Source organism: Hemitrygon akajei, unplaced genomic scaffold, assembly GCF_048418815.1.
Source record: "Hemitrygon akajei unplaced genomic scaffold, sHemAka1.3 Scf000048, whole genome shotgun sequence".
Classification (NCBI taxonomy): Eukaryota; Metazoa; Chordata; class Chondrichthyes; order Myliobatiformes; family Dasyatidae; genus Hemitrygon; species Hemitrygon akajei.
Genome location: NW_027331934.1, coordinates 1237714 through 1265585, shown reverse-complemented (window position 1 = coordinate 1265585; position 27872 = coordinate 1237714). Strand labels below are relative to the sequence as shown.

Below are 27872 nucleotides of genomic sequence, written 5' to 3'. Positions count from 1 at the left end.
CGGAACAGGTGCTTGCAGAAAATTTTAATGGCACCATGATTACCCATAAAGCCGCGCGTGTAAAATTTCGCTGTCGTTTGAAGCACCGATCAAATGCGCAGGCGCAGTGTTGCTGCCGTGTCCGATAACTACGCATGCGCGCAGTATACAAAATGTCGGGAGGAGCGGAAAGGTAAGGACTTTTTCGACTCGAATTGAATGACCATTGCTGTGAGAACCGGAGACTGTGGCCCGCAAACTCGGCACAGGCCAGGTCTTTTTCCTCTCTCAGCCCCAAGATCCGTATACGGGCCCCGGGGAGCTTCCGGCTAATCAGGGAACGGGAGCAGATAGATCTCACAGACAGAGCTGAGCTCCAGCTATCTGAATGCAAGGATTAGGTACTCGGAAAAAGAGAACAAAATCTTTCTATCAGCTGTTGAGAAAATCACCTTTGTTCTGCCTCCAACCGCAGCAAAAGAAAATCTGCAGCTGCTGGAAATCCAAGCAACACAGACAAAATGCCGGAGGAACTCAGCATCAGTACACTTTCCCATAGATGCTGCCCGGCCTGCTGAGTTCCTCCGGCATTTTGTGTGTGTTGCTTGTTCTGCCTGCTCTTGTTCTGGAGTTTTCTACACGTGAGGACATGTTTTGGCCCATTCTCTCTGGGTACATAATGATATCAAACAACTTTGCCCTGGGCAGCAAGTAGCTTTCAGATCACAAATGTGCCAGACTCCAGTGAGACAAACTACTGCCCTTCCCTTCATATTCATTGCCATCTCGGAGTTCACCACCGTCAGCCACCTGGGGGAGGGTTCAGAGGAAATATTTATGAACAATAGAGAAACTGGTACCTGTGTGTATTATGGTGATGCAAAATTTGCTGGGTAATTTGCAAGTGGGAAGAAGGGGAGTGATATTTGGAAGTCCGATTTTTTAAAGCATCATTCAACAAGAAAATTGCATACAGTGACATGCAAAAGTTTGGGCACCCCTGGTCAACATTTCTGTTCCTGTGAACAGCTAAGCGAGTGAAACAATGACCTGATTTCCAAAAGGCAAAAGTTAAAGATGACACATTGTTTAATATTTTAAGCAAGATTACTCTTTTATATCCATCTTTTACGGTTTCAAAATAACAAAAAAGGGAAAGCAAACAAAGCGAAAGTTTGGGCACCCTGCATGGTCATTACTTAATAACAACCCCTTTGGCAAGTATCACAGCTTCTAAATGCCTTCTATAGCCAGCTAAAAGTCTTTCAATTCTTGTTTGGGGATTTTTGCCCATTCTTCCTTGCAAAAGGCTTCTAGTTCTGTGAGATTCTTGGGCCGTCTTGCATGCACTGCTCTTTTGAGGTCTATCCACAGATTTTCGATGATGTTTAGGTCAGGGGGACTGTGAGGACCATGGCAAAGCCTTAAGCTTGTGCCCCATGAGGTACTCCATTGTGGATTTTGAGACCGTCTACTGCCCTTCCCTTCATATTCATTGGGATTGTCATCACCGAGTTCATCATTGTCAGTCACCTGAGGGAGGGTTCAGGGGAAATATTTATGTAAAATACAGAAACTGGTGTTACCTGTATGCATTGTGGTCATGCAAAAGTTGCTGAATAATTTGCAAGTGGGAAGAAGAGGAGAGAAAGGTTGAACAAGTTAGGTCTCTATTCATTGGAGCGTAGAAGGTTGAGGGGGGATTTGATCGAGGTATTTAAAATGTTGAGAGGGATAGATAGAGTTGACGTGAATAGGCTGTTTCCATTGAGAGTAGGGGAGATTCAAACGAGAGGACATGATTTGAGAGTTAGGGGGCAAAAGTTTAAGGGAAACATGAGGGGGTATTTCTTTACTCAGAGAGTGATAGCTGTGTGGAATGAGCTTCCTGTAGAAGTAGTAGAGGCCAGTTCAGTTGTGTCATTTAAGGTAAAATTGGATAGGTATATGGACAGGAAAGGAGTGGAGGGTTATGGGCTGAGTGCGGGTAGGTGGGACTAGGTGAGATTAAGAGTTCGGCACGGACTAGGAGGGCCGGAATGGCCTGTTTCCGTGTTGTGGTTGTTATATGGTTATATGATATTTGGAAGTCCAACTTTTTAAAGCACCATTTAGCAAGAAAATTGCATACAGTGACATGCAAACGTTTGGGCACCCCGATCAAAATTTCTGTTCCTGTGAATAGCTAAGTGAGTAAAACGATGACCTGATTTCCAAAAGGCAAAAGTTAAAGATGACACATTCTTTAATATTTTAAGCAAGATTACTCTTTTATTTCCATCTTTTACAGTTTCAAAATAACAAAAAAGGAAAAGGGCCCAAAGCAAAAGTTTGGGCACCCTGCATGGTCAGTACTTAGTAACAACCCCTTTGGCAAGTATCCCAGCTTCTAAATGCTTTCTGTAGCCAGCTAAGGGAGTTACAATTCTTGTTTGGGGATTTTTGCCTGTTCTTCCTTGCAAAAGGCTTCTAGTTCTGTGAGATTCTTGGGCTGTCTTGCATGCACTGCTCTTTTGAGGTCTATCCACAGATTAAGTTGATGTTTAGGTCGTGGGACTGTGAGGGCCATGGCAAGACCTTCAGCTTCCGCTTCCTGAGGGAGTCCATTGTGGATTTTGAGGTCTGTTTACAATCATTATCCTGTTGTAGAAGCCATCCTCTTTTCATCTTCAGCTTTTTTACAGATGGTGTGACGTTTGCTTCCAGAACTTGCTGGTATTGAATTTAATTCATTTTTCCCTCTAACTGTGAAACATTCCCCGTGCCACTGGCTGCAACACAAGCCCAAAGCATGATCGATCCATCCCCATGGTTAACAGTTGGAGAGGTGTTCTTTTCATGAAATTCTGAACCTTTTTTCCTCCAAACATACCTTTGCTCATTGCGGCCAAGAAGTTCTTTTTTTAACTTTATCAGTCCACAGGACTTGTTTCCAAAATGCATAAGGCTTGTTTGGATGTTCCTTTGGAAACTTCTGATGCTGAGTTTTGTGGTGAGGATGCAGGAAAGGTTTTCTTCTGATGACTCTTCCATGAAGGTCATATTTGTGCAGGTGTTGCTGCACAGTAGAACAGTGCACCACCACTTCAGAGTCTGCTAAATATTCCTGAAGGTCTTTTGCAGTCAAATGGGGGTTTTGATTTCCCTTTCTAGCAATCCTACGAGCAGTTCTCTCGGAAGGATTTCTTGGTCTTCTCGACCTCAACTTGACCTCCAGCATTCCTGTTAACTGCCATTTCTTAATTACATTACGAACTGAGGAAACGGCTGCCTGAAAACGCTTTGCTGTCTTCTTATAGCCTTCTCCTGCTTTGTGGGCATCATGTATTTTAATTTTCAGAGAGTTAGGCAGGGGCTTAGCGGAGCCCATGGCTGCTGATTGTTGAGACAAGGTTTGTGAAGTCAGGGTATTTATAAAGCTTTGAAATTTGCAACACCTGGCTTTTCCTAATGAAGTTTGTGAACAAGCCATAGCCCTAACAAGGTAATTAAAAAGGTAATTGGTAAAAGTTATCTGACAGCTCAAATCTCTTGTGGTTCCCATACTTTTGCATGGTGCTCCTTTCCTTTTTTCTCACTCTAAAATTGTTAAAACAAAAATAATATACTAACCTTGCTTAAAATGTTGAAAAGAATGTTTCATCTTTAACTTTATGACTTTTGGAGATCAGTTCATCGTCCACTCAGTTAACTATTCAGAATAACAGAAATTTTGAACAGGGTGCCCAAACATTTGCCTACCAATGTATATACAGTTCGCAAAAGCACTGGCGAGAAAATCCCTCAGTACTGCTGCAGGCCTGTTACGTAGGTTGTGTTAGAGTGCGGATGAGGTCGGTGAAACCCAGTGGAGATCAAAGTGCTTATTGACAGTGACTTGCTAGCTGTAGAAATGAATACCTCTCTATATAAAATTCAGTGTGTACATATTGTTGTCACTGGGCAAAAATTTGCACAGCACAAGATTTCTGTGCACCCTAGTGATTACAAATTGGAGGGAACATTGGTGGGAAGGTGGGGAGACCTTCAGTGTCCCTGATACCCTCACCTACAAGATGCGCATCCAGCTGCAGCTTGCAACCCTGCACTTTGAGGAGCTGGAACATGAAATGGATGAATTTCATTTCAGCTGGGAGTCGGAAGGGGTGATAGATACAACATGAAGAGAGGTGAGTTACACCCAAGGTGCAGGACACAGGAAACTGGGTGAGAGTCAGGAAGGGGAATGAGGTTAAATATCCATCGCAGAGTACTCTTGTGGCCATCCCACACAACAACAGGTGGGCCACTTTAGAAACTGTTGGGGGAGGAATTATCTGGCAGAGATAAGTCAAAGGTGTGATAGGGGATTCGATAGTTAGGGGAACATAACTAAAAGAGGATTAATATCCTAGTGGTAAGGCTTGCAAGTGCTAGTGGGGGAGTTAAACTAAAATTGCAGGCAGGGTGGGAGCCAGAATGACAGAACAAATAATGGAGGGGGTTAATTGAATAGAATTGAATTGAATTGGCTTTATTACTTATATCCTTCATATACACGAGGAGTAGAAATATTTGCATTATGTCTCTGAATAAATGTGCAATGTGCAATTTATGGTAATTTATAATGAATAGTATGTACAACAGGACAGTCAACATAACATAGAAATACAGTTGTATCAGCATGAATTAATCAGTCTGATGGCTTAGTGGAAGAAGCTGTCCCAGAGCCTGCTGGTCCTGGCTTTGGGATGTCCGCACCACTCTCTGCAGAGTCCTGCGACTGAGGGAAGTACAGTTCCCATACCAGGCAGTGACACAGCCAGTCACAATACTCTCAATTGTAACCCTGTTGAAAGTTCTTAGGATTTAGATCCTCATTTCAAACTTTTCAATGCTCTGACGTGAAAGAGGCACTGTTGTGTTTTTTTTCACCACACAACCAGTATGTATGGACCATATATTGTGACATTGTAGCCATGACCGGAACTTCGTTCCAGCCAACAGTCTGAGGAATTTAGAGGGACAAATTTTTCTCTAGTGATCGCAGACTATGCCAAGAAACAAAGGTTGATATATTAAGTGATTTTAATTTTCCATATATTGACTGAGAGTCCCATACTGTAAAAGGACTCGTTGGGGTAGAGTTTGTCAAATGTGCCCTTAATCGGGATGTAGAATTCCCAATGTAGAAGTGTGCAATAACTGTTAAGAAATGATCCAGGGCTGGTGACAGAAATTAGTGATCATAATGCCATGAGATTCCAAGTAAATATGGAAAAAGAGAGGTCTGGACCACAGGTTGAGATTCTAAATTGGACAGAGGTCAATTTTGATGGCGTCAGAAAGGATCTGACAAATGTGGATTGGGACAGGCTGTTTTCTGGCAAATGTGTACTTGGTGAGTGGGAGTTCTTCAGAAGTGAAATTTTGCGGGTGTAGAGTTTGTACGTGCCTGCAAAACTAAAAGTTAAAAGGTAACTGGTGCAGGGAACCTTGGTTTTCAAGAGATATTGAGGCCCTGGATATTTAGTTCCTCTAAATGCCTCAGACTGTTGGGTGCTACCAAGACTCATTAATGACTACAATATCATAATTCCACACTGTGAGCTCATCGGACAATTTTTTCAGTTGTCTTCTCTTGGTTTTTAAAAGCTTCCCAATAGTTTTTGCTCTTTTGTTTGCCCTCTCTTTGGCTTTTATGTTGGCTTTGGCTTCTCATTTCAGCCACAGTTGTGTCCTCCTGCCTTTCCAATGCTTCCACTTCTTTGGGATGTGTCTATCACTCACCTCCTGAGTTGCTCCCAGAAACTCCAGCCATTGCTGCTCCATCGTCACTCCTACCAGATTCCCCTTCCAGTCAGGTTTGGCCAGCTTCTCTGTCACAGAAACATGGAGAAGGTCAGAACAGAAACATGCCCACTCTGGACGATCAGAATGGTAATCTATACAGGAGACAAAATAGATGGGGGAGGTTTTAAATAGTAGTTTAGCATCCGTATTGACTCAGGAGATGGACACAGAGTCTATAGAAGTGAGGCAAAGCAGCATCAACTTCATGGACCCTGTACAGATTACAGAGGTGGAGGTGTTTGCTGTCTTAAGGCAAATTAGTGTGGATAAATCCCCAGGGCCTGACAAGTTGTTCCCTAGGACCCTGTGGAAGACAAGTGCAGAAATTGTCGGGGTCCAAGCAGAGATATTTAAATAATCCTTAGTGACAGGTGAGGTACTGGAGGATTGGAGGACAGCCGATGTTGTTCCACTGTTCAAGAAGGGCTCTAAAGATAAACGAGAAAATGTTACGTTAGTGAGCTTGACATCAGTAGTGGGAAAGTTATTAGAACATATGTGCAGGAACCGGATATATAAGTATTTGAATCGATGTGGACTGATTAAGGATAGACAGCATGGCTTTGTGCATGGTAGGTCATGTCTAACCAATCTCATGGAGCTACTTGAGGAAGTTATCAAGAAAGTGGATGAAGACAAGGCAATGGATGTTGTTTACATCGACTTGAGGAAGGCACTTGACAAAGTCTCATTGGGAGTTTGGTCAAGAAGGTTCAGTCACTCAGCATTCAAGATGAGATAGTAAAGTGGATGAGACACGGTCTTTGGGAGAAGCCAGAGTGTGGTAGCAGATGGTTGCCTCTCTGACTGGAGGCCTGTGTCTAGTGGTTGCCACAGGGATCAGTGCTTTATCTGTTGTTGTTTGTCATCTATATCAGTAATCTGGATGATAGTGTGGTTAACTGGATCAGCAAATTTGTGGATGACACCAAGATTGGTGGTGTAGTGGACAGTGAGGAAGACTATCATGGCTTGCAGTGCGATCTGGACCAGCTGGGAAAATGGTTTGAGAAATGGAAAATGGAATTTAATGCAGACAAGTGTGAGGTGTTGCACTTTGGTATGACCTACCAAGGGAGGTTTTTCAGAGTGACTGGTCGGGCATGGAGGAGTGTTGTAGAAGAAAGAGTCCTGGGAATACAAGTCCTTAATTCACTGAAAGTGGTGTCACAGTTAGATAGTGATTGAAAGCAAGATTTCAGCCCAATGGGCTTCATGAACGAAAGTACTGGCAACAATAAGTGGATGTTATGTTGACTTGTAGCAGACATTGGTGAGGCCTAATTTGGAGTATTGTGTGCAGTTTTAGTCACCAACCTACAGGAATGATGTAAAAGAGGTTGAAAGAGTTCAGAGAAAATTCACAAAGATGTTGCCAGGTCTGGAGGACTTGGGTTATAAGCAGAGATTGAACAGGTCAGGACTTTATTCCTTGGAAAATTAGAGATTTGGGGGCGACTTGATTTTGATGGAGGTAACTGCAAGCTGGCTTTCTCCACTGAGATGGTGTGTGACTACAACCAGAAGCCATGGGTTAAGGGTGAAAGGTGAAACGTTAAGGGGAACATGAGGGGAAACTTCTTCACACAGATGGTCATCCGGGTGTGGAATGAACAGCCATCACGAGTGGTGCATGCAAACTCAATTTCAACATTTAAGAGGTTCGTGTAGGTGCCTGGATGGTAGGGGTATGGGAGTGGGCAGTTTAAATAGTTCAGCACAAAACAGATGGTCCAAAGAGCCTGTTTCAGTGTTGGACTGTGACAAGAACCTAAAATAATACAAAAATTCACTCTATAAGTCCTTTTAACAGCTGTGCGAACCAACCATTCATCTCAGCAGGAATTTTTTATATGGCATTAAAACTGTGGCACTTTAAGTTAATAATACATAAAAGAAAATCCCAGCTGCACGTCAAGAGACTATTTGTGTGAGACTGTTTCAGTTACTGTGGGGCCAGGCACCCATGCAGCTCAGCAGGAACAGGGAATAATACCAATGGAGAGAGTAAAACTGAGCCAAGGCACAGATTGGAGATGGCAGAAATGCCCCATTCTTATAGAGACAGGAAGAGCATCAGGGAATTGATGGTCATTCCAGATACCAGCACTCTGCACAGTCAGGAGATGATTTCTCTGTCCAACTTGGGTTGAACCTCACTGTAACAGTGTGATACCAGATCAGACCTTGTCAACTCATGTAATCTCATCTGAAATGTTGTCCTAAACCCATTGATGGATTTTGAAAATGTTTTTACAGGTTCAAAACGAGAAGGAATTTGTCTCCAGAAAGCTCACTCATGGCATGCGAGTTTTGCTGTCTCTGTCTGGATATTTAAGAAGCAGAGCAAGGGATTCAATCAAATATCCTTCCTGCTCAGACAGTGGGAATGGATTCACTCGGTCATCTCAACTGAAGGTACATCAGCGCGTTCACACTGGGCAAGGCCATTCATCTGTTCTGCGTGTGGAAAGGGATTCAATTGGTCTTCCCACCTCTGGACATATCAGTCAGTTAACACCGGGCAGAGGCTAGTCATCTGCTGAAGTTCTGGGAAAGGATTCACTCCATCATCTGACCTCATGGCACACCAGCGGGTTCACACCAGAGAGAGGCAGTTCACCTGCTCGGACTGTGGGAAGGGATTCACTTGGTCGTCTGAACTACAAAGTCACCAGCGAGTTCACACTGGGGAGAGGCCGTTCACCTGCTCAGACTGTGGGAAGGGATTCACTCAGTCATCCAACCTGCAGAGTCACCAGCGAGTTCACACTGGGGAGAAGCCGTTCACCTGCTCAGACTGTGGGAAGAGATTCACTCGGTCATCTGACCTAATGGCTCACCAGCGAGTACACACCGGGGAGCGGCCGTTCACCTGCTCGGACTGTGGGAAGGGATTCTCTTTATCTTCTCGCTTACTGACACATCAGCGAGTTCACACTGGGGTGAAGCCGTTCACCTGCTCAGTCTGTGAGAAGAGATTCACTCACTTTTCCACGCTACAGAGACACAAGCTTGTTCACACTGGGGAGAAGCCGTTCACCTGCTCAGTCTGTAGGAAGGGATTCACTCAGTCATCCAGTCTGCAGAATCATCAGCGAGTTCACACTGGGGAGAAGCCATTCACCTGCTCAGAATGTGGGAAGGGATTCACTGAGTCATCACACCTACAGAGACACCAGCGAGTTCACACTGGGGAGAAGCCATTCAACTGCTCAGTCTGTGAGAAGAGGTTCACTAACTCTTCCACCCTACAGAGTCATCAGCGAGTTCACACTGGGGAGAAGCCATTCACCTGCTCAGTCTGTGAGAAGGGGTTCACTCATTCTTCCACCCTACGGAGACACCAGCGAGTTTACACTGGGGAGAAGCCGTTCACCTGCTCAGTCTGTGGGAAGGGATTCACTCATACATCTAACCTACAGAGTCACCAGCGAGTTCACACTGGGGAGAAGCCGTTCATCTGCTCAGTCTGTGGGAAAGGATTCACTCTGTTATCCAACCTGCAGTGTCATCAGCGAGTTCACACTGGAGAGAAGCCATTCACCTGCTCAGACTGTGGGAAGGGATTCACTGTTTCAGCTAGCTTAATGGCACACCAGCGAGTTCACACCGGGGAGCGGCCGTTCACCTGCTCAGACTGTGGGAAGGGATTCACTTTGTCATCTAAACTACTGAAACACCAGCGAGTTCACACTGGGGAGAAACCATTCACCTGCTCAGTCTGTGAGAAGAGATTCAGTGACTCTTCCGCCCTACGGAGACACCAGCGAGTTCACACTGGGGAGAGGCCATTCACCTGCTCAGTCTGTGGGAAAGGATTCGCTCAGTCATCCCAACTGCTGGCACACCTGTCAGCTCACAATGGGGAGTGGCCGTTGTTAGGATTCCCTAGGTTTCGTTTACTGTGGACTGTCATTTTGAGAGAGCGAGAGAGATTAAGAAGGTGAATCAGTCAGACTTGCAGCTTGTTTACATTGCTCGCAGCTTGTTTAGTTTTAACCAAAGACACAGACACTCAGAGTGAGACGGAGGCAAAGGAGGAAAAATGGAAGGTTCAAAACAAGGGAAATATGGCCAAAGCTCATGGTTTAGAACTTCCCTATGCCCACAGGTGTGGGTTAATTATCGATTCAGCATACATCAAATGTGTGGTTGTCACCTCTTTTGATCCATGGGAGTGTATCTGATTTGGGGTATCCTGTGAAGACCACTTATGTGTTAACCCTTGCCTGGGTGTGGTGTGGTAATTCACTTGAAGACAATACCACTTTTGACAAGTCACTTTAGGTGGTAATTTGTATGTGGATTTGGAACAAAGACCGATAAAATCTACAGTGACTGTTCTCTGGTTTTACCACCATGGAACCTGTGGAATTCGACATATTTGCCTTCTCTCAACATTGACCCTGGATTACAAATATCTCCCTCTCATCACCTATTCTGTTGTTGAATTGAACTTTCGTACTTTACCATCTCAAGACTCCAAGCCTTGTTTCCCCCGAGCTCAATAGTTTTGGAGTTATATTTACACACATATATACACATAAGCAAGATTAATAAAAGTTAACATTGTTAAGTTACTATATTATAAGTAGATTCTAATAAAGATAGTTTTAGCATCAAAAACAGACTCCACGTATATCTATTGCTGCTAGTTCGTTTCTAAATCGTTACGGTTTGTAACAAAATTGGGGCCGGCGTCCAGGATATGAACAGATTAGTGGCGTATTGATTAATTATCGATTTCATTGGAGAAATCCCTTTTGATTTATTTCTGTGTGGAAAATCAGCAGCAATGGATGCTTATAGATGTCGGGAAGTGCCAGCCTCTGAGGCATCGGAGGACGCCAAAAGGATTGAGTTGTTGAGCTAAAAGGTTAAAACGTGCTAAGGGGAAATCGACAATGAGGAGGGCACAGATGCAGAGGATAATAGCTGAACATTATGTATCTGAGGGTGTGCTTAAAGTGGAGGAGTTGGAGGTGTTTCCTGAAAGTAAACCTAGTGTGCTTGAACTCCCGTACAAATGAGAAAAATTAAAGAAGGAGGCTGCGGAAAGGCAGAGGCAGTTTGAGGCTGGAGAGGCAGAAAAACAGAGAGAAGAGGCAGAAAAACAGAAGGAGGAAGCAGAAAGACAGAGGCTGTTCGAGCTGGAAAAGATAGAGAGATTTCAGCAAAGGGGTCTAGCCTTAGACGCTGGTGATAATTTTGAGGCCAGTCGTGAAGTTAAGTTGGTACCTCCATTTGACATGGCGGTGGTTGATAAATACTTCCAGCATTCTGAGTGGGTTGCTCAGAGTTTAAAGTGCCCAATAGAGGGTTTGTTCTCTTACAAATTGTAATTAAGGGCAAGGCTCAGCAAGCCTATTGTGCTTTGACAATCGATGAAGCAGCTGATTATGACACAGTGAAACAGGCTGTGTTCAAAGCTTACGAGTTGGTCCCAGAATCCTACAAGCAGAAGTTTAGAAATTTGTGGAAATCTGTGAACCATACTTATATGGAATTTGCTTATGAGAAGTTTGTGTGTTTTAATGGCTGGTTCATATATAAAAATATAAGTGATGATTTTAACAGCTTGAAAGTGTTGCTTTTAATTGAAGAATTCAAAAGGTGCGCCCCTGATAACATAAAGACGTATTTAGATGAAAAGGATGCCTCCACTTTGCAGGCGTCTGCTAGATTAGCAGATGTTTGCTTTAACTCATAAAGTTAAATTTACCCAGAGTAAGAACTTCCAAAACAGTACCAGGGATAACCAGGTTAAACCAGTAATTAAAGCTGGGACTAGTGACAAGAGTAAGAATGAAGGGAAGCAGTTGAAGGAGAAATATTCTGGTCTTACTTGTTACTATTGTAAGAAAGCTGGTCATATGATTGCTAATTGTTCCATCCTGAAGAAGAAAAAGGAAGAGGAGGCAGTCCCAAATGCATGTGATCAGTATGTTGAAGCACCTATCAATCCACAGGGTTCTGAACATTCTGTTGAGGCTCAGTTAAGGTCTGAGAGGTCTGACCGAGTTAAGAAGGGATTCGATCATTTTATGTCAGATGGATTTGTATTAGTAAAGGAAGGGTCAACCCCGGTACCAGTGAAAATTCTTTGAGTTACTGGGGCTTCTCAGTCACTTATATCAGACAGCGTTCTAAAATTTGGTGATGAGTCTAACACTGGTGAGGTAAATCTTATTAAAGGCATTGGGGGCGGCATGGTTTCTGTGCCATTGCACAAGGTAACTTTACATTCAGGGATGGTTTTGGGACCTGTTAATATTGGATTATGCTCCAGTTTACCGGTGGGAGATGATACTTTGCTGTTAGGGAATGACCTGGCAGATGGTAAAGTTGTTCCTGCAGTGCAGTTAACAACTGACCCAACCACTGACGACCACAGATGGATTTTGACATTTATCCTTCCTGCGCAGGAACTCGAAGTATGGCTAAAATGTCTGCCGACGCTGACGAGTTTATAGCAGAACAGAACCGAGACCCTGAGATTGAAGCTTTAAAAGAAACAGCTCTCTCAGATGATGAGATTACGAAAGTGCCAGATAGGTATTATCTCAAGGATGGAGTGTTAATGCAAAAGTGGAAGCCACCTACTATACCAGTGAGTAAGGAATGGGCAATTGTTCACCAAGTTGTAGTTCCTAAAGTTTATAGGACTGAAATTTTAACTTTGGCCCACAGTATGCCTTTAGGTGGCCATTTTGGAGTGAATAAAACTGTCAACAGGATTATGAAATAATTCTACTGGCCTAATCTGAGGAAAGATTTGACCTTTTGCAGAACCTGTCACACTTTTCCAGCTGTGGGTAAACCTAATCAGGTCACGACAGTGCCCCACTGCGGTGAACCCTTTTCAAAATTTATAGTGGATTGTGTTGGCCCATTGCCAAAGACTAAAGCTGCCCATCAGTATCTGCTAACTATTATGTGTACTGTATCCAGATTCCCAGAGGCAATACCTCTCAGAAATATTAAAGCTAAAACTGTGGCGAAGGCTCTTACCAAGTTTTTTTTACTTTATCTGGTTTGCCTAAAGAAATCCAGTCTGATCAAGGAAGCAATTTTACTTCTGGATTATTCCAGCAGGTAGTTTATGAACTGGGAGCTAAACAAATTACATCATCTGCGTACTATCCAGAATTACAATGGGTTCTGGAAAGATTTCATTCTCCCCTCAAAACAATGATTAAGACACAATGTGTTCCACACTGTCTCTCTCTCTCAGTCCGTGCCTTGTAAGGGCTTGAAAAATACATCATCGGACGAATGCACCCACACGCCAAAAAAATACATACTGTATTGAAAATGGAAAAAACTGGGATGAAGGAATATATTTGCTTTTGTTCGCAGTAAGAGAGTCGGTACAGAAATCACTGGGCTTTAGTCCATTTGAATTTGTATTTGGTCATAGAGTGAGGGGACGTTTGACCTTGTTAAAGGAACAGTGGATTGATGGGGATGTACATGTTAACTTGATAGACTATGTTTTGAGGTTCAACGATGAACTACTCCAAACCTGTAGTCTGGCGAGACAAAACTTAAAGATTTCTCAAAACAAAATGAAGTGTTGGTTTTGTTACGAAGGATGAACAACTCTGATGGCAGAAGGGTGCAGAGTGGCCCCTGCTCCCCCCCCCCCTTTTGGAGAATCGCAAATCACTACTATTTCGATGCTGCTACCAAGGAAGTAAGAGAGACAAAAGGAAATCTGCCAGGGCAGTTGTTATTGATAACAGCTCATGAAAGGGAACGAGAGAGAGAGAGAGAGAGACAGCTAAGAGACACAGCTAAGGAGGAACGTCTCCTACTGACAAAAGAGGAGATTTAATGCTATTGTCTTTTGGAGAAGGATTGCTTACTTGGTACTGTTCTATTCATTGAAATCCCTCAGGGGACAGCCAGAGTGGGTTGGTTTGATGGGTTACGTCAGTCAAACCTGATTGACACCTGAGACCCCATGAGTGGGGATAAAAGTGAGGTCTGGGGTAACACCCCTCAGACGCACCGGGAGAAACGCTAGTGAGCATCAGAAACCCACGAGACAGGGTGGGACATCGAAGACCGAACGAAGGGTCGGTAAATTTTAACTCACAGTGTTTTACATCGAGGCCGGTGGGGGCTTGTGTGTGTGTCCACCCTTGCCTGGGTGACGTGTCCACCACGGAAGAACGGTCTGGCTAAAGGAAGGAGGGGTCATACCTGAATGGTCACAACAACAACGCATCGACGGATCAAAATCGTAAAGGACGGTTGGCAAGATAATAACTGTTACTGTTCACACGTTTTCTCTCTCTCTCTCTCTCTCTCTCTCTCTCTCTCTCTCTCTCTCTCTCCCTCTCCCTCTCCCTCTCCCTCTCCCTCTCCCTCTCCCTCTCCCTCTCCCTCTCCCTCTCCCTCTCCCTCTCCCTCTCCCTCTCCCTCTCCCTCTCCCTCTCCCTCTCCCTCTCTCCAAGCAACTACAGCAGCCTGCATGAACTCAACTGAACTTTATATTTCTATCTATCATTTCATTATCCCCTAGACAACGATAGAGCTTGTTTCATTAGTGATTATTATTATTCCCGCACTTTTAGTTTCAGTATTGCTAACATATATTCTCTGTATATTCGCATTGATATTATTTTGTATATTTTTGCTAATAAATATTGTTGAAAATAGTATCACCAGACTCCAACGGGCACTTCTATCTTTGCTGGTAAGACACCCAGTTACGGGGTTCGTAACAGTTTGATAAGCGAGCTTGCGAAAGAAAATACCAGGTGGGGGATAAGGTGTTTAACTTATCTCCAATGTTGACAAATCCACTTCAGGCGAAACTCAATGGACCCTATAAAATAATCTCTCAAATTAATAATGTGAATTATGTTATCAAAACACCCGACCGATGTAAACTAACACAGGTGTTACAGATAAATATGATAAAGCCTTATTTTGACAAGTAGGCACCATCTGTGTGTGTTGTTGTCAAAACTTATGAATCTGGTAACCCTGAGAATGAAACAATTGACTCGTCTGAGACTTTTCACAAGCCAAACATGGTCCCAGTTAGACTAATGAACTTGGTTGTTCTAGAAATGCTGAGAAAGATCTTAGAAGGTTTCTGGGAATGGATGGATGTTACTGTAAGTTCTGTAACAACTTTGCTGGTATTGCTCTTCCTCTGACTAATTTACTGATGAAGGGTGAAAAGTTTGTTTGGGCAGAGCCTTGTCAGAAGGCATTTGATCGATTGTTACCAGTATTTGAGATTAGGCCAATCAATGTAGTGCTGTCAGCAAATTTAAATAGCAGATTATAGCTGTGGGCAACACAAGTCATGGGTGCACAGAAAGTAAAGGAGGGGGCCAAAGAGACAACCCTGTGGGTTTTGTGTCCAGAGGGTCAGAGAGAGAGAGAAGATGGAGCCCACTCTTACCACCTGCCGGCGATCTGACAGGAAGTCCAGGATCCAGCTACACAAGGCAGGGTGAAGGCCGAGGTCTCTGAGCTCCTTGTCGGTACTTCACGCCTTCGTATGGCTACTGCTCTGCCCATGATTGCAAGGTACTGCAGAGAACTTTGGAGAGCAGAGAACATCAGAGAAACAAGCCTCAACTCCATGGACTCTCCCGACACTTCCCCTCCCTCGCAGGCCATGTACTCAAAGATCCTCACAACCTGGATATTCTTGCTGCAAACCCACTCCCACATTGGCGGAGAGATACAAAACCCTTTAAGTGCGTACAACCAGGCTGAAGGACGGCTTCCAGTCTGCAGTTATAAGCCAAATGAATCATAAAATGGACTCGACCTCACAATGTAACTCGACATGACCCTGCACCATATGTCTATCTGTACTGCACTTTCTCTGCAGCCATAATGCTTTGTTACAGTTATTGTTTTGTCGTATATCAGCTCAATGTACTGTTGTAATGTATCTCTCTGTGTGGATGGTACGTCAGGCAAGATTTTCACTGTAGCTCAGTACATGATGATAATAAACAAATTTCCCCATTTTAATTGTGTGGAAATATTAGACAGACTGAGCTTTTGCTCTGGAACCACAGAAGGAAACTGAACTGTTGTCATTTCTGTGGAAATCTAATATCTGGAAAATGCTTCAATCTCACATTACGATCTGCAGTAACTGGGATCAGGTGACCGGTGGTGGGTCTCCTATATCAATATCAGAATCAGGTTTAATAGCACCGGCATGTGCCATGAAATCCGTTGTCTCTGCGGTAGCAGTAGAACCTAATTCTTAACAAAAGATTTTAACAATTGTGATTTAAAGTAAGAATATATATAGTGCAAAAATAGAAAAAATAAAAATGTAATAAACTATTTTAATTGTGTGGAACTATTTGACTGACTGGGTTGTTGCTTTGGAAATTCTGAAGTGAAGCTGAATTAAACTTTACACATTTATGAGAAGCTCAGATAAATGCAAATAGCTAAATTCTCACATAAATGGGTCAAACACCCAGAAACATTGGCAACACTTCAGCACGTTGAAACAGTGAATGAAACATGCAGAAAATATTGCAGGAAAAAAAACATTGTCCACCCACAATGAGAGGACGTGACAGATCCGGATCTCACTGCCTTGTCTGAACGGGGAAAGATGAAGCTACACGTACACGTAGAGCAGTGACCCGCAGATGCTGCAGATCTGCAGAAAAACATGAACGGGAAACGGGATCAGGTGACGGGTGGAGGGTCTCCCTCCTGAACCGGTGACACTGCTGCTCTCCACTCACACGCTGCCCGAACCATCCGCCGCTTTCCAAAAATTATTCCATATTTACACCAGATACATGTCTACTTTTCCACACCATATCTACCCCGATCCCTTTCCCTCTACCCCCAGGTCACAGAGTCACAGGCTCGATTCCCATCCAGGTCCGAAACATAATTCAATCCCAAACAGGAAGTGTTCACGTTTCATTTAAATCAGTTCTGTGTTTATAAACACTAATTTCTATTCACATTCCTCCGGCTTCAGTGGACAGGAACACTGAAACATCAAGTGAGAAACAGCAGGAGGTGGCCATTCGGCCCATCTAACCATCATCAAGATGGCGGCTGCTCTCCCATTTCAGCCACGTTTCTGTCCGATCTTCATTTCCTCGATCCCTTCGGTCACGACACATCTGCCGGCCTCTTTTCTACGTGAGGACGACCATTGAGTCTTCACCGCCCTCTGTGGAGGGGATTTACAGATATTCACCACCCTCGGAATGGAGACTTTTCCCCTCATTACAGTCCCGGACAGTCCACCCCCTTTTTCAGAGACTGGAATCCCTGGTTCAACCGGTAATGATGTTCAGAGTTATCACATTCGATCTTTCTTCAAGTTATGACCCCACCACCCCAGGGATCAGTCAGGTGAATCTTCATTGCACTCTATAACAAATACTCTCTAACCTCTTTGTTCATCCTCTATGGAATTAATTTCCATCTTCTGCAGCCCCGTGTTGCCCCAACCACTCACCTCCCCCCCTTGTCACTATTTTCACATTCCACCTCCCCCTCACCTGGATCCACCTCTCACTCCTCAGCTCTTGCCCCATCCCCACCCCTCACCTCTTTTCTCTGACTATTTCCCGTCCACACTCTGTCCAGAGGGAGGGTCTCGGCCCGAAATGCTGACGGTCCACTTCCCTCCACAGATGCTGTCCGACCCACTGAGTTCCTCCGGCAGTTTGTTCTTTGGTCTGTATAACCCGTGTTAGTATGGGGAGCGGGATTTTACACCATATTGCAGGGTTAGGGTTAGGGTTAATGGACCTTTCGGTGAGAGAACAACATTTATCACGGGTTTCATCACAAAATCCAGTGTTGTGGGATGTAAAGTCCCCTGTTATGTGTCCGGCTGTGCCGTTTTGTTGGTGGAGTGGGCAGCGTGGTGTTTGTCTCGATTCGGGTCACAACACCAGAATTGCCAGCGGGGTCCACACACAGAGTATTAGTCAACAGAAAACCTCTCGTCCCTGCAGTCTTTGTCTCCTGGTAAACTCAACACGCTGACAGTGTGGACCATAAATACCACTACCTCTCAGAGTCAGGGAATCACTCAGACAGCTGATCACTGAGAGGAATAATATTTATTGGTCATTAAAGTTCGCCCAGATTCGTTTGGACGGATTTGATGTGGAGTTCGGGGTGTCACAGTGAAAGGGCGGGACGGCCGAACTCTCTCCGTTGTCCAATCATCCTTCCAGGTGAGGCGACACTTCACCTGTGAATCTTTCGGGGTCGCCTATTGTGTCCGCTGCTCCCGATGCGGCCGCCTCTACACTGGTGACACCGGATCCTCCGCAGTTGTGCGGGGTAGGAATGTTTTTTAACGGGTGTCGATATTTTTCTTCCCTTTTGTGCGAGAGGGGTGGGTTTTGGAGGTTGATGATCGGGATGCCGTCCTTTATGATGCGGGGGGTGTGGAGGGAGTTTCATTTTTTTTTCTCTCTGAACGACTTTCATGTTTTCTTTGTTTCTTGGTTCTCTGGAGAAGAAAAAAAAACAGCGTTATTTATGAATACCTGCTTTGATAATAAATTAACCTTTGAACTATCCACTCCGAGTGGGACTTACTTAGTTAGTCACTCAGATAGGAACAGTCTGTGAATTCTCCCACCCAATTCACCAATTCCCCTTACACCACAGATATATCTGTCCAGATACTCCCCACACAAGACTGGCTGGAGCCAAAAATATTTACTACATGACAGACCCTAAAGAAAAATTACAAAATATTCATAATGGCTTACACACAGAGAACTGACTGAAGCTGTCCTATCTCTACACATGAGTGCACAAGGAGATAAGCATCCTGAAACCCGAGCTAGCTACCCTGAAGAAGAAATATGGCTCAGCACGGCTTAGCACATTGGCTCATCGTCAGAAGTTTCTTTCAGAAAAACAGGCTGCTATTTTGTAATGTAGAGTTAACCCTTTTACATACTTTATCATTCCCTCCTTTAGATCATTCATGATCAACAAAGTAGTAACTTTTTACGGAGAAAGCAACCAAGTACAGCATTAACTTCTCAGTGGGTAAAAACGGCATATATCAGTAATTATAACAATGACATGTACAACCATTTGGACATAATGCAATATCATGCCCCACATATTACCGACAGGTCTTCGAAGATCACCCTTTCGACCCTTCGGTGAACCCGTGTAAATCCTGCCCTACTCTCTTGATGTTGTCAGTCTCCTTGGCAGTGTGCTTGGAGAGGGATGTAACGTTAGTAGACTCATCAGGGATATAGGTGCAGCATTCTGTGTCAGTAATAGCACAGGTTCCCCCTTTCTCAGCTGGGATAAACTCTAAAGCCGTACAATTCTGTACGACTATTTGCCGGATTGCAATCATTTCAGTGGATATTTCTGTTACCTGGGCCTGTGTTTCTGTCAGGGCCCCTGCAGTATTGTGGCCAGCTCCTCAAGTGCTTATAGCCAAATTGATTATCTCTCGTGAATTACTGGCTACTCCATAGGAGAGAAAAGCGATCATCCAAAATCGCTCAGTCTCAGTTATTCCTCTCGGCTGATGGGCACCTGCGGTTCTGGCCAGGATGCATGTTTCCCAGTATAGGAAGTTCAGTTTGGTGGGGGCCTGAGAAACATCCCTCAAAACACCGACAGCCACAGTCATCTCTGACTGGACCACAGTTCCTCACTCTCTTCCGCAGGTGTTATTTGAGGAAGCCCAGGCTGAGAGTTCCTCACTCTGGTTGATCAGGATTACAGACATTGGAATCATAGTTTTACCCAGCAGGCCCCTAGTTCTACCTGTTTGGCAAGGTGTGACAGACAGACAGAAAGGTGTTAGCATGGGGCCCCCCAGAAAGACATAAACACCAACACCTCTGTTACATTCCTGTAACGGTTTAAATGAACCAGCAGCAATAGACGACACCTGGAGTGTGCTTTTGATGTTAAAACCATTGTCTTTGTTCGTATCTACTTATAATATAACAAATTAAGCAAAATAATCAAAAGCTACAAGTGTTATGAGGACACATATGTGTAAATATAACTCCCAAACCACTGAGCGCAGGGAATACCAAGCTTAAAGTCTTGAGATGGTAAAGTATGACATTCAGTTCATCCACGGAATCAATGACGAGAGAGAGATATTTGTAATCCAAGGTAAATGTCAAGAGAAGGCAATTACGTTGAATTCCACAAATTCCACAGTGGTAAAACAAGATAACAGTCGCTGCAGGTCTTATCCGTTGTTGTTCTAAATGCACATACGAATTATCTCCAAAAGTAGCTTATCACAGGAGTACTGTCTTCAGAAGGAACTACCACCCAAGCAAGGGTTAACACACAGGTAGATTCCGCAAGGTACTCCCAATCCAGACCCAACACACAAAGTATTACCGACAGTGATTTCCACAGAATATCCCTTCTCACTAGTGTTTACTACATAACACACCCGAATCCACCTAAGGGTTAACAAAAGTGGTAGCCACGGGATACTCCAACAAAATCCCCAGATGGATTATACGAATTATCACCAACAGTGATTGGTCACAGGGGTACCTCTTCAAGTGAATTACCACACCCAGGCAAGGGTTAGCACAAGTGGTCCTCACAGGATACTCCCAAACCAACAGATCCACTCCAATGGATCAAACAAAGTGACAATCACATATTCGGTATACGCTGGATCAATAGTCAACCCACCTTGTGGGCATAGGAGAGTCCAAACAGTGGCCTTTGGCCACTAGGAACCTTTGTTTCGAACTTTCCATCTTCTTTCTCTTTCTCTGGCTGACTGTGTTTGTGACTGTCCTTGCTTGAATAAAACAAACTGTAAGCTATGTAAACACAAGCTGCGAGCAAGTGTAAACACGCTGCATAGTCAAATTGTTCCGCCCCTCTCTCTCTCTCTCTCAATCAAACAGGAGCCGGGAAAGCCAGGCTTGTATACACAGGAATTTAGAAGGAGAATTTAGAATTTAGCATTTTCTCCGTGTGTCGCTTTTTTAGTTATCTTCTGTTGCTCTTTAAAAGTTTCCCAATCCTCTGCCTTCCCTCTCATCTTTGCTATGTTACACATCTTCTCTTTTATTTTTATACTGTCCTTGACTTCCTTGTCAGACATGGTCGCCCCTACTATCCTTAGCTGGCTTTTATCACTGAAATGGTGTGGGACTACAACCAGAGGCCATGGGTTAAAGGTGAAAGGTGAAATGTTAAGGTGAACATGAGGGGGAACTTCTTCACACAGGCAGTCATCCGGGTGTGGAATGAACAGCCAGCACAAGTGGTGCATGCGAGCATGTTTTCAACATTTAAGAGGTTCGTGTAGGTACCTGGATGGTAGGGATGTGGGAGTGGGCAGTTTAATTAGTTCAGCACAAACCAGATGGCCCAAATGGCCTGTTTCTGTATTGTAATTTTCCACAAGAACCTGAAGTAACGCTAATATTCACTCTATGTCCTTTTAACAGCTGTACAGACCAACCATTCACCTCAGCAGGGATTTTTTATATGGCGTTAAAATTGTGGAACTTTAAGTTAATAATACGTCACAGAAAGTCCCAGATGCACGTCAGGAAAGACAATTTGCATGAGAATGTTTCAGTTACTGTAGGGCCAGGCACCCATGCTGCTCAGCAGGAAGATGGAATAATACCAATGGAGAGAGTCAAACTGAGCCAGGGTACAAATTGCAGATGGCAGAAATGCCCCATTCTTATAGAGACAGGAAGAGCATCGGGGAATTAATGGTCATTCCAGATATCAGCACTCTGCCCAGTCAGGAGATGATTTCTCTGTCCAACTTGGGTTCAACCTCATTGTAAAAGTGAGGAACAGCCAGATCAAAACTTGGCGACTCAAGCAATCTCATCTGAAATGTTGTCCTACAGCCATTGATGGACTTTGTAAATCATTTCACAGGTTAAAACGAGAAGGAATTTGTTTCCAGGAATCTCAGACACAGCACGCCAATTTTGCTGTCTCTGTCCAAATATTTAAGAAGTGGAGCGAGGGACTCAATCGACTATCCTTCCTACTCAGACTGTGGGGAGGGATTTATTCGGTCATCTGACCAACTGGCACGCCCGTCATCTTACACAGGAGAAAGGACGGTCACCTGCTCAGACAGTGGGAATAGATTCACTCGGTCATCTCAACTGAAGGTACGTCAGCAGGTTCACACTGGACAAGACCATTCACCTGTTCTGTTTGTGAGAAAGGATTCAATTGGTCTTCCCACCTGCGGACACACCGTCAGTTCACACCGGGCAGAGGCTGGTGATCTGCTGAATTTGTGGGAAAGGATTCACTCAATCATCTGACGTAATGGCACACCAGCGGGTACACACTGGGGAGAGGCCATTCACCTGCTCAGAATGTGCGAAACGATTCACTCGGTCATCCAACCTACAGAGACACCAGAGAGTTCACACTGGGGAGAAGCCGTTCATTTGTTCAGAATGTGGGAAGCGATTCACTCGCTCTTCCACCCTACAGATACATCAGCGAGTTCACACTGGGGAGAAGCCGTTCACTTGCTCAGTCTGTGGGAAGGGATTCAGTCAGTCATCTAACCTACGGAATCACCAGCGAGTTCACACTGGGGAGAAGCCGTTCACCTGCTCAGTCTGTGGGAAGGGATTCAGACATTCATCCAACCTACAGAGTCATCAGCGAGTTCACACCGGGGAGAGGCCATTCACCTGCTCAGTCTGTGGGAAGGGATTCACTCTATCACACCACCTACAGAGCCATCAGCGAGTTCACACTGGGGAGAAGCCGTTCACCTGCTCAGTCTGTGGGAAAGGATTCACTCAGTCATCCACCCTACAGAGACACCAGCGAATTCACACTGGGGAGAAGCCGTTCACCTGCTCAGTCTGTGGGAAGGGATTCACTCTATCACACCACCTACAGAGACACCAGCGAATTCACACTGGGGAGAAGCCGTTCAGCTGCTCAGAATAAGGGAAAGGATTCACTCAGTCATCCCACCTACTGGCACATCAGTCAGTTCACAATGGGGAGTTGCCGTTGTTATAAATCCCTAGATTTCGTTTGCTGTAGACTGCCAGTTTAAGAGAGAGAAATTAAAAAGTTAAATCAGTTTGACTTGCAGCTTGTTTACATCCGTGCCGCTTGTTTAGATTTAACCGAGGACACAGACATTCAGAGTCAGACAGAGACGAAGTAGGTAAAATGGAAGGATCAAAACCAGGGAACTAGTGGCCAAGGGTCACTGATTGCAATTTTCCTATGCCCACAAGGGTGGGTTTATTATCGATTCAGCGTACTCAAATGTGTGGTTGTCACCTCGTTTGATCCGTAGGAGTGGATCTGATTTGGAGTATCCTGTGAAGACCACTAATGTGTTAACCCTTGCCTGGGTGTGGTGGGGTAATTCACTTGAAGACGATACCGCTTGTGACAAGTCACTTTCCGTGATATTTCGTATGTGGATTTGGAATGATGACGGATAAAATCTACAGCAACTGTTGTCTCGTTTTACCACCATGAAACCTGTGGAATTCGACATAATTGCCTTCTCTCAACATTTACGCTGGATTAAAAATATCTCTCTCATCACCTGAACTTTCATACTTTGCCATCTCAAGACTCCAAGCCTTGTTTCCCCCGAGATCAATAGTCCAGGAGTTATATTTACACACATAACACTTTTGTTTATCTTGTTTCAGTTACTATTTAATATGTAGATTCCAATAAAGATAGTTTTAACATCAAAACAGACTCCAGGTGTAGCCTATTGCTGCTGTTCGTTTCTAAAGTGTTAAAATTCATAACAAAATTGGGCCTGCGTCCGGGATATTAACAGATTTGGGGGCGTATCATTAATTATCGATTTCATTGGGGAAATTCCTTTTGATTTATTTTTGTGTGGAAAAATCAGTAGCAATGGATGTTGATAGATGGCTCGAAATGCCAGCCTCTGAGGCATTGGAGGACCCCAGAAGTATTGAGTTGTTAATTATTGCTAAAAGGTTAAAAGGTTAAAACTTGCCAAGGGGAAATCAACAATAACAGATGCAGAGTGTAATAGCTGAACATTATATATCTGAGGGTGTGTTTAAAGTGGAGGAGTTGGAGGTGTTTCCTGAAAGTAAACCTAGTGAGCTTGAGCTCCAGTACAAGTGAGAAAAATTAAATGCGGAGGCTGCGGAAAGGCAGAGGCAGTTTGAGGCTATAAAGGCAGAAAAACAGAGGGAGGAAGCAGAAAGGCAGAGGCTGTTCGACCTGGAAAAGAAAGAGTGGGTCGAGTGTTAGACTCTGGTGATAAGTTTAAGGCCATTCGGGAAGTTTCATTGGTATCTCCATTTGACGAAGCAGAGGTTAATAAATACTTTCAGCATTTTGAGAAGGTTGTTTAAAGTTTAAAGTGGCCAGAAGTGGGTTGGCCTATTCTCTTACAAAGTGTAATTAAAGGGGAGGCTCAGCAAGCCTATTCTGCTTTGACAGTTGATAAAGCAGCTGATTATGACATAGTGAAACAGGCTGTGCTCAAAGAGTACGAGTTTTTCCCAGAATCATACAGGCAAAAGTTTAGAAATTTGAGGACGTCTGTGAACCAGACTTATATGGAACCTGCTTATGAGAAGTTTGTGTGTTTTGACCGCTGGTGCATAAATAAAAATATAAATGATGATTTGAACAGTTAGAAAGAGTTGGTTTTAATTGAAGAATTCAGAGGGTGCGTGCCTGATGACATAAAGAGATATTTAGATGAAAAGGATGCTGCCACTTTGCAGGAGTCTGCTGGATTAGCAGATAAGTTTGCTTTAACTTATAAAGTTCTGACATTCTGTTGAGGCTCAGTTAAGGAAAAAGGAAAAGGAGTCAGTCCCGAATGCCTGTGATCAGTCTGTTGAAGCACCTGTCAACCCACAGGGTTCTGAACATCCTGTTGAGGTTCAGATAAGGATTTGAGAGGTCTGACCGAGTTAAGAAGGGGTTCGATCATTTTATGTCAGCTGGGTTTGTATTAGTAAAGGAAGGGTCAACCCCGGTATGAGTGAAAATTCTTTGAGTTACTGGGGCTTCTTAGTCACTTATATGAGACAGCGTTCTGAAGTTTGGTGATGAGACTGAAACAGGTGAGGTAAATCTTATTAAAGGCATTGGGGGCGGTGTGGTTTCTGTTCCATTGTACAAGGTAACTTGACAGTCAGGGTTGGGACTTGTTAAAATCGGATTGTGCTCCAGTTTACCGGTGGAAGATGTTACTTTGCTGTTAGGGAATGACCTGGCAGATGTTAAATTAGTTCCTGCAGTGTAGTTGACAACTAAGCCAACCACTGACGACACACAGATGGATTTTAACATTTATCCTTCCTGCGCAGTAACTCGAAGTATGGTTAAAAAGTCTGCCGACGCAGACGGTTCTGTGCAGCATGATTCTGATACCCATGATAGCCAAAATCGGGATTCAGGTTATGATGACTTGTCAGGGACTTTTCTGCCTTCATTGTTTCAACAGGATTCAGGTGGCAAGTTTGATGAAAAAGATTTATCCCTGTCTAGGAAAGAGTTTATAGCAGAACAGAACCGAGACCGTGAGACTGAAGCTTTAAAAGAAACAGATCTCTCAGATGATGAGATTAAGAAAGTGCCAGTAGGGTATTATCTCAAGGATGGAGTGATAATGAGGAAGTGGAAGCCACCTGCTATACCAGAGAGTGAGGAATGGGCAATTGTTCACCAAGTTGTAGTTCCTAAAGTTTATAGGACTTAAATTTGAACTTTGGCCCACAGTATGCCCTTAGGTGGCCATTTTCGAGTGAATATAACTGTAAACAGGTTTATGAAATAATTTTCCTGGCTTAATTTCAGGAAAGATGTGACCTTTTGCAAACCTGTCACACTTGTCCATTTGTGGGTAAACCCCACCAGGTCACCCCAGTGGCCCCACTGTAGTCTATACCTGCATTCGGTGAACCCTTTTCTAAAGTTATAGTGGATTGTGTTGACCCATTGCCGAAGCCTAAACCTGGCCATCAGTAACTACAAAGTATTATGTATACTGCATCCAGATTCCCAGAGGCAATACCTTTCAGAAATATTAAAGCTAAAACTGTAGCGAAAGTTCTTACCAAGTTTTTTTTTCACTTTTTCTGGATTGCCTAAAGAAATCCAGTCTGATCAAGAAAGTAATTTTACACCTGGATTATTTCAGTAGGTATTTTATGAACTAGGAGCTGAACAAATAACATCATCTGCGTACCATCTGGAATCACAAGGGCTGCAGAAAGTTTTCATTCTACACTCAAAACAATGATTAATACATAGTGTGTTGAAAATGGAAAGACTGGGATGAAGAAATATATTTGCTTTTGTTCTCAGTAAGAGTCAGTACAGGATCACTGGGCTTTAGTTCACTTGAACTATTTGGTTGTAGACTGAGGGGACCTTTGACTTGTTAAAGGAACAGTGGATTGATGGGGATGTACATGTTAACTTGTTAGACTATGTTTTGAAGTTCAATAAAAACTACACCAAGCGTGTAGTCTAGTGAGACAAAACTTAAACATTTCTCCAAAAAAACTGAAGTGTTGGTTTGATAAGCGGGCTTGCGAACGAAAATACCAGGTGGGGGATATCTTATCTTATCTTATTTTATCTCCAATGTTGACGAATCCACTCCAGGTGAAACTCAATGGACCGTATGAAATAGGCTCTCAAATTAACGTTGTAAATTATGTTATTAAAACACCCGACTGACGTAAACTAACACAGGTTGTACACAGAAATATGATAAAGCCTTATTTTGACAAACAGGCACCATCTGTGAGTGTTGCTGTCAAAACATATGAATCTGGTAACCCTGAGAATAAAACAATTGTCTTGTCTGAGACTTTTCACAAGCCAAACGTGGCCCCAGTTAAGCTAATGAACTCGGTTGTTCTGGAAAAAAAAATGATAACAAGCTGGGTCATTTGCAGTCAGAGCAACAACAGCTGAAGGAATTAATTCTGAAGTTTAAAGATTTATTTCCTGATGTTCCCAAGCAAACCACGGTCGTAGTACATGATGTAGATATTGGTCAAGCCAAACCGATTAAACAACACCAATATCGTATGAAAGTAGAAAAGAGTAAATTGGCTGAGCAAGAATTTGAAAATATGCTGGAAAATGGTATTATTAGTCCTGCAGCATCAGATTGGAGTCACCCCCCGTTATTGTGCACAGACCTGATGGCAGTATTAGATTTTGCACTGGTTATAGGAAGGTAAATGCAGCAACAAAAACAGATGCCTATCCTATCCCTAGGGTGGACGATTGCATCGATAAAGCTGGAAAAGCTAAATTTCCAACAAAGATTGATCTGTTGAAAGGGTTTTGGTGTGTTCCATTGATGGACAGAGGTAGAGAAATTTCTGCGTTTGTGATACCTTCTGGGTTGTATGAATACAATGTTTTGCCGTTTGGAATGGAAAAATTGTCCAGGATCATTTCAGAGAACGTTTGATTCTGTAATTCGAGGGTTAGATCACACAGGTGCCTATATTGATGACTTAGTCACAGGGGGTGACACTTGGGAAGAGCACATCTCTGCAGTAGAGAAGCTGTTTGACAGGCTTTCCCAGGCCAGCCTTACATTTAGCTAAGAGTGAATTTTGCCATGCCACTGTGACTTATCTTGGCTATGTTGTAGGTCAAAGCAAGTTGGCTCCTTTTCAGGCAAAAGTCCAGGCAATTTCTGAAGTTCCTATTTCGGCTGGTAAGAAGGCTCTTAGAAGGTTTCTGGGAATGGTTGGATAAAGTTCAGCAAGAACTTTACTGATATCGCTCTTCCTCTGACTAATGTCCTGAAGAGGGGTCAAAAGTTTGTTTGTACCGAGCCTTGTCAGGAGGCATTTGGTCGATTGAAAGCCATTTTTATGTCATTAACCTGTACTCAGGGCACCTGACTTTACAAAGCCATTTTCTATAGCTGTGGATGCCAGTGATGAAGCTGCCGGGGCAGTGTTATTACAAAAAGATGATGATGATGTTGAACAGCCTGTAGCGTACTTTTCGAGAAAATTCAATCAGCATCAAAGAAATTATTCCAC

General features: G+C 43.7%; 2 protein-coding genes across 2 annotated transcripts in view; one reads left to right on the top strand and one right to left on the bottom strand.

Annotated features, from left to right (window-relative positions):
• Window positions 1-27872, bottom strand: part of LOC140720884 (uncharacterized) — a 186017-nt gene that overhangs the window by 131849 nt on the left and 26296 nt on the right. The window lies entirely within an intron of this gene.
• The window catches only part of LOC140720947 (uncharacterized), a 35950-nt gene continuing 10606 nt past the window's right edge, over window positions 2529-27872 (top strand). The window contains exons 1-2 of the mRNA XM_073035795.1: window positions 2529-2599; window positions 8071-9617. Of these exons, the coding sequence (XP_072891896.1) occupies window positions 8394-9617 (1224 nt within the window). The 5' untranslated portion in view covers window positions 2529-2599; window positions 8071-8393. The remainder of the gene's footprint in view (window positions 2600-8070; window positions 9618-27872) is intronic.